The following is an 11851-nucleotide window of genomic DNA, read 5'->3' as shown; positions in this document are numbered from 1 at the left end:
AATATGACTTGTGAACAAAGAAACTATATGATAAGATTTTGGCTCTCTAGATGTAGGTGCAAATGCTCGATCATGCTCATAAAAATTACTGTTATAACCAAATGCAAATTTAAAAAATCATGTTAAGAGCTAATATATATTGGCATTAATCGCTTTTACTTTTGGAAGAGACGAATTGATGTGATTTCAAGCTATGCTCGCACCTCCTAGCTCATGGAAGTTGTTGTATTCGCCACCTAACACTTGAAACTCGCTTCTCCACTTCATCATCTCACGAGTTTGTATTCTTTAAAAGAAAAAGAAAAAAGAGAAAGATAAGATCTTGTAAGTTGAAACTATGGGAATCAATAGTCATTTATTCATTTTAAAGTTATATATTTGCACAACTTAATTATGGGTCTCTTAACATCAACTTTGTAAGTTTAAGATGAAGGAGAGCCTAGCACTATGCGTTGCTAGCACATTAAATTTCATTTTGTAAAAAAAAAAAAGTTTGGTTGGAATTAGATTGAACAACACACACACCCTACTGAACAACACACACACCCTACATGCCATCGCTTGTTGCAGAGGGGGGGGCTTGAACCCATGACCTCGGGACTCCACCTTAACCACTCCACTAACTTGCGGTCGACATTAAATTTCATTTTGGTGGCAAAGGGCGTTTAAGGGATTGGCGACACAAATCCTTGTACTCGTCGTCAATCCCTTAAACGCCCCAAATATGCCAGAAGGGTCCTTACAGCCATGTCCATACGGGGAAACGCAAGGTGTGGGCGGGCAGGCGGTCAGAAAGTGCAAAGAGGGGACCTTGTGTGGAACGGCAAGCTGTTGACGTGGCAGGATTCTCAAACCACGCGGCAAACTCACAAAGAGTCTTATAAAAGAAGGGTGGGCGAGCTTTGAGAGACCATGGCAGGGCTGCACTTTCTGTTTTTGAGTGGCTTTCGACATCTCCAGGTGAGTGCTAACCCTAATCCTCGATTTCATGCAACATACAAGTTTTGAAACTGTGTACATAACTGTGTGTGAGATATATTTGATAACAACCCTCATGACTGGGATCCCTCCATGGTTGTGGGTGCCTTGCGAGGAAGATTCCAGGGTTGGGGGAGCAGCCCCACACTGATCCTGTGTCTGATCCAGTCTTTGTCTCTTTACAAGACGAAACCTGGCTTCTAGTTGCACAACAAGGCCGCTCTTCGTTCCTGCACAGCCTGGGTATTACCCTGAAGTCGTTCGTAGGAGCTCTGATGCGTCTGAATTAGATCTGTTGAGGGACTCTGCTGGTGGAGTAGTGGAAGTCCCCTTCACAGCTAACATGCCAAGCACAGATCTGTGTGTCCATTGAAGCATCACGGTGGCTTTTGGAGAAAAAAAGCACGAGAAAGGTCACTCTTTGGAAATGCTTGGCGCTATGGTGAGAATGTGTTCCTGGCTGCCAACCATAGCTCCACTTGGGAACTTGAGGTTAAACCAGCAATGTGTCCTTCTTGCATAGTCATGGTGTTCCATACCACGAGAACCCACCCAAAGGTGTAAAGCTTGGGCTTTGATTAGTCGTATTCTAGGACTTGACTTGCCATGGCTATTCTGTTAGAAGTCATCTCCTGTCTATTTTTATACACCAGGGCCTCTGTTGTGGGTGTGCCCGCCCTGTATAGGTGTTTTATCATTTTTCCTCACTCCCCGTATTTTTTCCCTATTTTTTCTCATTTTTTCGGTGGTGTGGATGGATGCCAGATGTTGGCAGGAGCTTCTGGTGGCTGGCTGACTGTCCATTCAGCAGTCGTGTGGTTGGCCGACTGCCTATTCAGCAAGCGTGGAGTTTTCTCTACTGCTGGCCGACTACTTCATGCAGTCGTGGAGAGCCACTAGCGCTGGCCGATTGCATGCATGGGGCATATAAATAGGCCCCATGCCCCCCACCACTTATTCATTCAGTTATTTGCGGGATCTTGTGTATAGAGAAGAGTTTACACACCTATTTCTCTGTGTTTCTTGTGCTGTCTATTTTCTACACTCTACTTGCTCTTGTCAACCCAAGTTTGGTTATCATTTCCGCTGCATATTTTGACATGGTATCAGAGCCCTAGGCTCGTGATAGATCTTGGGAGTTTTCTGAGCAAGAGAGGGATCGATAGGTTGCTGATTGGTGGACTGTTTTGGATTGTTCGGGAAGAGAAGTTGCAAGAGGAAGGCGGGCTAAGGTGCTGGACAGCCACTTGCAGGTTTTAGAGATTTTTTTTCCCACCCACCCACCCTTTTAGTTTACTCCCCGCGATGGCAGATTTACTAGAGATGACTGAGAAGCACGTGAAGATTCTGACTCTCCCCACGTTCCCAGTGGACCGTCAGGTGGACGGGTCCAATTATGGCATCTGGAAGGTCATGATGAAGTCTGTGCTGGAGTCATATGACCTTGCTGATTTCATCATCATCAGGGTTCCATGGCCGGAAGCAGAGGAAGGGGAGTTACTGTCGATGAGGAAGGACCGAGAGGCACAGGCACACATATGGGATCGTGTCAACGCCAGGGTCCGGTCATTTATTTTTCTCAGCTGCACACCACAAGTGATCAATCATGTAAAGCACATGACGCTGGCGAGAGGCATATGGGAGCACTTGGCTTCTCTTTATAACAGGGTATCACCCATGAAACGGATCTCCTTGGAAGTGCAGATGCGGGTTATGAACCCTGCAAAGTCCTCGACGATGCGGGAACACATTAACAAGCTGCAGGCCCTTCAGCAGGAAGTCCTACAAGCTGGGAAGGAGATATCATTTGAAGACATGGCCATCACTTTGCTGTCCCACTTGCCTGCTCAGTATTCTGCTTTCTACTCCTCGTTGATTACGAGTGGCAGGCTCAGCACCAGTACCTGGGAGGAGCTTGTGCCAATGGTTTTGGACCAGGAGGAACGCTTCACGAACCCTCCTCACAGCGGCGGTTCGGAGGCCTTAACTGGCCAACGGTCGAAAGGCCGGAATAACCACAAGGGCAAAGGGAAGGCTTCACCGGAGAAGTCTTATGAGAAGAAGCCTGACTCAGAACGAGAGAAGCTGAAGGTCGAAAGATTCTGCAATGATTGTGGCGAGAAAGGCCACTATTGGAGAAAGTGTCCTAAGCGGACAGGGAAGAGTGCTGATTCCTCAGCCTCAGCTGCAAAGACTCCGGCATTTGTGCACTTAGAGATAATGGACTCCGACGCTTCATCATCTTCGAGCGAGGAGGTAGTTGGCTTCATCGCGAAGGATACCCGGGAATGGATTCTTGACAGTGGTGCTTCCAGGCACATGACTCCATTCCGTGACTTCTTTCTGGATCTGAAACGGCAGTAAGGTCGCATCTTTATTGGCGACAACTCCACTATTCCGATACATAGTGAGTGCCGGATGGAGATTATTCCCGACGGAAAGGGGGGCAAGCATGCTTTCCGTGTTCTTTATGTCCCTGCTCTGGGTTTTCATCTTCTGTCAGTGCATGAAGTATGCAAGACTGGCTTTCGGGTGAAATGTGAGGAGCATTCAGTTGCTCTACGGGACCGTGAGACTGGCCAGGTTGTTTGGGAAGGTGGTGTGGAGAATGGTATCTTACAAGCTCTCTGCACTCTCCTCGTTGACAGGTTCTAAGGTCGAAGATTTGTGGCACTTTCGTTATGGCCACTTAAATGTGGATGCATTGAGGCGAGCTTTCCGAGACCAAATGGTGGTTGGCTTGCCAGATGTTGGTAGTAGGCAAGGGCGTTGTAGTTCTTGCATACGTGGTAAGCAGCACAGGGAATCCTTTCCGAAGCAGGCTTCCAAGCGGGCTTCGAAACCATTGGAGTTGATTCACACTGACCTGTGTGGACCTCAGCAGACACCATCTTTGGGAGGATCTCTCTACTTTATGCTGCTTGTTGATGATTATACCAGAAACACGTGGGTCTACTTTCTTTCCCAGAAGGACCAAGCTTTTGCATGGTTCAAGGATTGGCACGTGATGGTGGAGAAAGAGTCTGGATTTCAGGTCAAGACTCTCAGGGTTGATAAAGGAGGAGAAAATTCTCCTCGACTGTATTTCTCAGATTTTGTGTAGATCATGGCATCAAAAGGGAATTGGCCAATACAGGATCGCCTTCGGAGAATGGAGTTGTCGAATGCAAGAATAGGACTGTGGTGGAGATGGCGAGGACCATGCTGGAGCATCGTGATCTTCCTCGTCCACTTTGGGGAGAGACTGTGGCAACGACTGTCCATACCCTCAACCGATCTCCGACGACTTCAGTACCCTATATGACTCCATTTGAGGCATACTTTGGCAGGAAACCTGATGTCTCGCACTTCCGTGTTTTTGGGAGTGACGCGTATGTACATATTCCGAAGAAGCAGAGGGGGAAGCTGCATGTTCCAGTATCCACTGTCGAGGAGCCGCCACTTCTTGGAGATCCAGAGGAGTCTGATGATGATTCCCAGACCATAATTCCAGTTGATCAACCTCAGTCAGTACAGGAGGTTGAGCCCGCAGCTAGAGTAGAGCCCTCGCGACCACAGGAGGCTCCACGATCTGTTCGAGTACCTAGGTGGTTGTTAGACATCCTTTGGGAGTCAGGTGTCACGGAGTTACCCTCCGAGTGGACCACAGAGGACAGCCCTCGAAGATCACACAGAGTCCAAGATAAAAGCAATACAACGGAGCTTCTTGAGGTGAACTATGCTTTGATGTCTCGTATTATGCGGGACAAGGAGCCCACTTCTGTCAAAGAAGCCCTTTCACAGGATACTTGGAGGAAAGCCATGCAGGTGGAACTTGATGCCATCGAGAAGAACAACACTTGGGAGTTGGTTCCAAGGCTGTCGAAGCGGTCAGTCATTGGTGTCAAATGGGTCTTTAAGACCAAATATGCGTCTGATGGGTCGGTGGACAAACACAAAGCCAGACTTGTGGCTAAAGGTTATGCTCAGCGGCCAGGCATCGACTACGAGGATACCTTTGCACCGACAGCACGGATGTCCACGATTCGGACCGTTCTTGCCCTTGCTTCTTCTCAGAGGTGGCCCGTGTATCAAATGGATGTAAAATCTGAGTTCCTTAATGGTGACCTGCAGGACGAGGTGTATGTTGAGCAGCCTCCAAGCTTTATTGTTCCAGGATCTGAAGGGATGGTTTACAGGTTACGTAAGGCCTTGTATGGTCTTAAGCAGGCTCCCAAGGCTTGGAATCAGAAGATTAATTCCTTCTTTGTTCGGACTGGATTTCAGAGATCGGTTGCAGATCCGAACCTGTATCTCTTTCGGGAACGTGGCATGGTCACGATTATCATCCTTTATGTGGATGATCTCATTCTCACTGGCGGTCATGTGGAGCACATTGGAGTGACGAAGGTTGCCTTGTCAAAGGAGTTTGAGATGACCGACTTAGGCTTACTCCACTTCTTTTTGGGATTGGAGATCTGGCAGACCCAGAGGGGGTTTTTCGTCGTCTCTCAGCAGCGGTATGTTCATGAGTTGCTTGAGGCCTTTGGGATGGAGAACTGCAAGCCTATTACTTCGCCAATGGGCCCGAACACAAAGTTAACCGTCACTGATCCTTGTGAGCCAGTTGATGCCTCGCAGTACCGGAAGTTGGTTGGTTCATTGATCTGGTTGCTGAACACCAGATTGGACTTGAGCTTCTCCGTGGGGCTGTTGAGCTCTTTCATGCAGACGCCATTGAAGTCTCATTGGGACGCAGGATTGCGGATCTTGCGGTATCTGCAGAGTACGAAGGATCTAGGACTCTTTTACACTGGAGGGGATGGAGTCAGGCTCCAAGGTTGGAGTGACTCAGATTGGGGAGGAGATCGAGACACGAGGAGATCTACTTCAGGATATAGTTTTACCCTCGGCTCAGGAGTCCCAATAGCCTACTAACTAATCTCTATCAATTATGAAAGCACATGTAACAAAAGTAAGGGTTTTAAGACGCTCGACTATTAGTTAAACATACATTTAAACACACGTGCACATACACCATATTAACATAAACATGGTTATAAACCATGTAGTTGTTAATCGCATCCACAAGAAAGCTGAAATATAACTTGCACATATGACATGGCAATGGGCCCGGAATGCCCCCCCCCCCCCATCAAATTTGATCACCAAGAAGTATTTCAATTGACAAGCTTTGGGGGCTTTCGATCACGACAAGCCAGATTATCCCACATACAATATGATATCATGATCATAACTATATACAAATGATTCCATAAATCTTGGCCAACAATCAAGTGTGGGTATTGATTCTTTCCCCCTAAAACGCACATAGGCCAACATTTGCAGATAATCAATTGGAAAAATAACCATGATAGAAAATACCTCAGTTAGCATAAAAGTGGAATAGCCAATTCATGGGTAGCCGATAGCTTTTTGTATATGTCCATGCAGCCCAGAACCCAAAACTCAGCTGAAAAATCACTTTTGGGAGCCCAAAAATGCTCGAAAATCACCGAAAGATGTTAATTCTGATAACTTTCCCGATTGATTGTAGCATTGTTTTGCACATGTTCGTACGGTTGCATGGATCCTACTGCGGTATCTGTGTTCGCACATCTTGTTCGTGCCTTCGTACAATAGCGTAATGTGTACGGAACAAAATGATGAAGAAGATAAAACGTGACCTTTTTAATAGTTTTCGAGCTTTAGCCATGTATAGTAACTTTGGCGAAGTGTTTTAGGTTAGTCAAACACTGTAGGGTGTGCATCCATAAAATGCACGATCCCTTCTTTGCCTTTTCTCATGTCCTGGCCGCCCAAATACCAAAACCCAGCCATAAAAATGTGAAACGCTTTCCATTAATGAGAAAGCCTGAACACCATTCAAAGCACGGGGTGCTCACTTTATAAATTGTCCTTCCATACTCTCTATGAGTGTGGACAGGTTTGTCAGACCCTATTTCCATGCTAAATCCTTCCCCAAACACTCGGGGCCTTCTAGGCCTATTTCCCATGCAAGAATAGGGTTCAAATGACCATGTCTATGTCCAAGGAACTATTTCGGGTGCCTGATTCTTTATATTGGATCATCCCCCATTCCCAAAGCTTGCGCACCCATGAATATTCGGGCATCTTGGAATCCACTTTTTCATGCTGGAAATGTACAGCTTGGTAACAATCTCCTCCCACTTTTGAACGGTTGACCACAATTGTCAACCTTAAGCCATAGCCATAAAAGACATCGCACTGGCTAATTGTCAACTTTAAGCCATAGCCATAAAAGACAACACACTGGCTAATTGTCAACCTTAAGCCATAGCCATTAAAGACAACACAATGGCCAGGTTGATATAGATCAAAGCAGAATCATTGAAAACAAAATCCATATAACTCTACGCATAGATCAAAGAATCCATATTTCCATGTGGAAAACCAAATCATCGATACTCCCATTCCAGGAATCGATGATAGACACATGTTACATGCGGAAGCTCTTGGAGTCTTCTTTCAGTCCTAAACACCATCCTGGAACATGCTAATGCAAAAACGCATACATAAGAGAGAGAGAGAGAGAGAGAGAGAGAGAGAGAGAGAGAGAGCTGAGTATTCAGTATATTCCAATGTACAAAAAGGTAGTACAAATCCTACATCCATATGTTGCCTTCTTGAAAAGGTGTAAACCTAATCTATTCCTAAATCCAGGACTCAACTCGCAACTTGTGCCTTTTATAGGCCTTGGAATAAATTGATGGACTGGCTGACTGTTGGTCGGCCAGGTCTTGGACAAACCATGTGTTTCTTGTTGCAATTGGTAGCTCCTTTGCTCACTCATGCGCTGACCGACAGCACCCTTGTCCACCACCAATCATTCCCTTGCCAAAAACAGCAACATCTGCTCCAAAATCAGTTTCAAGTCTTGTTCTTTATCTGTTGCCCCTTCAGGGATTAGCCAGTGCATGTCTTGCACATGACATCCCCCTCTGCTAAACTTGATGACGGGATTCCAATCTATGTTCTTGGATGACTGTCATCATCCCATTATCTATTCACGGAGTCCCAACCTTTCATCCTTCCCTTCCTGGCAACCTTTTCACTGAAAACCCGGCCCGGTCTCCAAATCCACTCTTAACTTTGATGAAGATCTGTGCATCTGTTCCATCCTGTCCCCTTTCCATTCCTCCCCTGTCCCTAAACACTGTCTTTGGTCTTCTTTCCTGAGTATTGAGTCTGGCACTCACTCCACCCCTTGGAGGATCATCCTCCCTTGGAACCATTGCCTGAAAGCCTTTCTTGGTGTGCCCCAAGTGGCACCCGACTCACAGGATGGCCATTCCCTTGGGTTTTGTGAAATACCACCAACCTCCCTCTTGGGAATTCTTCCATGTCTTGTGTCCCTTTTCCTTGGGCCTCGTACCTGTGTACTTTCCTGTACCTTGGACTTGTGCACCTTCATCTGGGATTGAATCAGTGTTTAGCCTTGCTGAGCCTCATGCTTTGATACCAATGTTACATGCGGAAGCTCTGAGAGTCTTCGTTCAGCCCTAAACACCATCTTGGAACATGATGCAAAAATGCATACATAAGAGAGAGAGAGAGAGAGAGAGAGAGAGAGAGAGAGAGAGTTGAGTATTTAGTACATCACATTTAGGCCATGTGGCCATTTGTAAAGTAATTTTGGTAATATATCTTCTATTATGAAAAAAAAAGAGCTGAGTATTTAGTATATTCTAATGTACAAAAAGCTAGTATAAATCCTACAGCCATAGGCTGCCTTCTTGAAAAGGTGTAAACCTAATTTATTCCTAAATCTAGGACTCAACTCATAAAGAGTTGAATGATCTAAACAATGAGCAACTTGTAGCCATAGGCTGCCTTCTTGAAAAGGTGTAAACCTAATCTATTCCTAAATCTAGGACTCAACTCATAAAGAGTTGAATGATCTAAACAATGACTCAACTCATAAAGAGTTGAATGATCTAAACAATGAGCAACTAGTATTTAGTACATCACATTTAGGCAATGTGGCCATTTGTAAAGTAATTTTGGTAATATATCTTCTATTATGAAAAAAAAAGAGCTGAGTATTCAATGTACAAAAAGCTAGTATAAATCCTACAGCCATAGGCTGCCTTCTTGAAAGGTGTAAACCTAATCTATTCCTAAATCTAGGACTCAACTCATAAAGAGTTGAATGATCTAAACAATGAGCAACTTGTGCCTTTTATAGGCCTTGGAATAAATTGATGGATTGGCCGATTGTTGGTCGGCCAGGTCCTGGACAAACCATGTGTTTCTTGCTGCAACTGACAGCTCCTTTGCTCACTCATGCAGTGGCCAACAGTACCTCTTGTCCACCCCCAATCATTCCATCGCCAAAAACAGCAACATTTGCTCCAAAATTAGGTTCAAATCTGGTTCTTTATATGTTGCCCCTTCAGGGATTAGCTAGTGCATGTCTTGCACATGACAACACAGGCACAAAAGCCAATTGTGTTAACTTTCAATAACCATTAAATCATAAGTTACCTATACAAGAACCAACTTAGTCATAAGCCACTGCTCCTACAAAGACTATCTATGTGGAAGTTTGGAACAAAAGACGAAATCAAACCAAATCAAGGTCATAAAAAACCTCTCAATCTCGCAACTCCCATAGAATTGGATAACGTGAAATCATGGAGACAATTATCGTAGCTAATCATATTACCTTTTGTGTATGGATGTCAGTGGAGCATAGCTGCTTGTGCCAAGACATTGGGGATTGGGGAGTGAAGTTCTTCGCGACAAAAGCTATGGAATCAACTCCAACTTCGACAAATCATGTTTGCAAAGTGTTTTCATTGCATGAATGTCATTGGAAATTTGGCATGTGATGCCCATGAAGCTTGTATCGTAATCATATTACAAGGGGGGTTGGCCCTTTTTGGCCCTATTGCAGTGTCATTTAAATTTCAGCATTGCTATCTTGTTTGGTTTTGTGTCATTTCATCTTGTTTAATAGTATTAATAGTTAAAGTGTGTGTCAAGATTGTGCTCAAACCCCTTTGAGGCCATTTCATATACAATCGTCAAACTTTGGTTGGGACATGGAAGGATTCTTTTATGAATTATGCAATGGCATGAATCTAATGAATGATATCTTATACATGTATACATATGAGTTCTCTCATTGTTATTGGATTCTTGTGAAGTATTTCAAGACACAGTTGGCTCGTTGATCCTTGGGATTAGTGGTCTAATCTTGCAAGGTTAGGGGAGTTGTGGGATTAGGGAAAGCAGGTTGATACAAGTGGCTAAGGTGGATTGAAACCGATCCCGTCAAGTGGGAAAGACTCCGTTGGACACCCAGGTGATGCGAAGTCTCCTTGTAGAACACCAGTGGAGAGGATGTACCACCTCTTCCAAAGTAGAAAAACCAAGAGATAGCTGTAGACAGCCGCCTGCTGGAGCACAGCCTGCTGGTGATGGATACACAGCCGCCTGGGGAAGCAATTCAGAAGTTGCCTCAATGTGTAGTCCAGTAACGCTTGGCTGCAGTGCACAGCCGCCTGGCTGTAGCCTGAAGAGGAGATGGCCTGGAGGAGCAGCCGGCTGTAGCAGAGCTGAGGCGTAGCCTTCAGGTGGTGGCAGCCGCCTCTATGTAGGCAGAGCAGCCTGCTGGAAAACAGGCGCAGCCACCAGTATGGAGGAAGTGCAGCCGCTGTGCAGGGGAGGCAGCCGCCTGTTGGAGGGACTGCAGCACTTCAGAGTCGCGCCTGTATGGGAGTGAAACAGTCGCCTGCAGGAGAGGTAGGATCATGCGCCTGGTTATTCAGAGACACAGCCCGCAGCCTGGTTGCTGTAGGAGCAGAGGCACATAAAAATTCAGCAGCCGCCGCCTGGGAGCATGTTTGGTTGCAGCCAGTAGTGCAGGGGCAACAGTCGCTTGTAAGAGAGAAGGCGCAGGTTGGTGAATAAGCGCTTGAAGGAAGCGATTGATTTCTACGCTTGAAGGAGGAAGCTTTTTTTAATAAAATTATAGTGGAGTTTTCTCCACGCTTGCATGTGGGTGGGGAGTTTGGGTAGGTGACCATGCCCACCCCCACATTCACTTAAAGTGGGGCTCCCCACCTTGGCCCCTAAGTGGGTGCCCACTTTTAAATAAATGTGAACACCTAACCTTATAAAATAAAGGGTTAGAATATAAAACATTAAAACAACAAGTGCGACATACTTACCACCTGTTCACATGCACCAAAACTTGTCAGAATACAGAGCAAACTTCACGACTCACTGGCAGGCGTCCCCGCTCAGTAAGTAACACGTCAAGCAGGCAAACACACAAATACATGTCATGCGAAAACAGTTTCAAACATGCAAAATATGTGTGCATGTGCAAATAGTAACATGGACATATCTCCCATTCATGGAACAAGTACAAAATATCTGTCGGCACAAAACTGGCACGACATAAAAACATAAAAACCTGGTCTTCCTATGGAGTGACAGTCCCATAGGTAAGACACAGTTCCAGGCACGAGTTTCCCTATGGTGTGACAGTCCCATAGGCAAAACACGGCACGGATAGTGGCTCTTCCATGGCGTGACAATCCCATGGGTCGAACACAGTCCAGGTCATACACGGGTGGCACTGGTCTGGCTCCCGTCCATACGACACCATCCTGCTAACACACGGGTGGCACCAGTCTGGCTCCCGTCCATGTCAGCAAAATACTGGCCTCTTCACACGAGACACCGGCCTGGTCTCAAGTGAACGAGACGCAAAAACTGGAGATGGACCAAATGGTCGGCCAATTGGTGACATCCCCCCAGGCTTCTAAAGAGTTGACCTCAACTGAAAAGCCTCAAGATATGCCTGCAACAATTGTGGATAATCTGCAAAATAATCCTC

The 11851-nt window shown here is 45.8% G+C and overlaps 1 protein-coding gene across 4 annotated transcripts in view; it reads left to right on the top strand.

Moving 5' to 3' along the window:
* Positions 1–806: 806 nt before the first annotated feature.
* Positions 807–11851, top strand: part of LOC147603678 (Transcriptional coactivator/pterin dehydratase) — a 45367-nt gene continuing 34322 nt past the window's right edge. Inside the window, exons 1-2 of one of the 4 annotated variants that reach the window (XM_086795920.1) lie at positions 918–960; positions 1165–1420. In XM_086795920.1, coding sequence (XP_086652046.1) covers positions 1406–1420 — 15 coding nt within the window. In that variant the 5' untranslated portion in view covers positions 918–960; positions 1165–1405. Of the gene's footprint in view, positions 961–1164; positions 1421–11851 lie in introns of all 4 variants that reach the window. The other 3 variants (XM_086795921.1, XM_086795919.1, XM_086795922.1) reach the window with 3 other exon arrangements.

Source organism: Cibotium barometz, chromosome 63, assembly GCF_041138505.1.
Source record: "Cibotium barometz isolate CiBa-2024 chromosome 63, ASM4113850v1, whole genome shotgun sequence".
NCBI lineage: Eukaryota > Viridiplantae > Streptophyta > Polypodiopsida > Cyatheales > Cibotiaceae > Cibotium > Cibotium barometz.
Note: the sequence above shows the minus strand (reverse complement) of the source record. Positions and strands in the feature narration are given on the sequence as shown.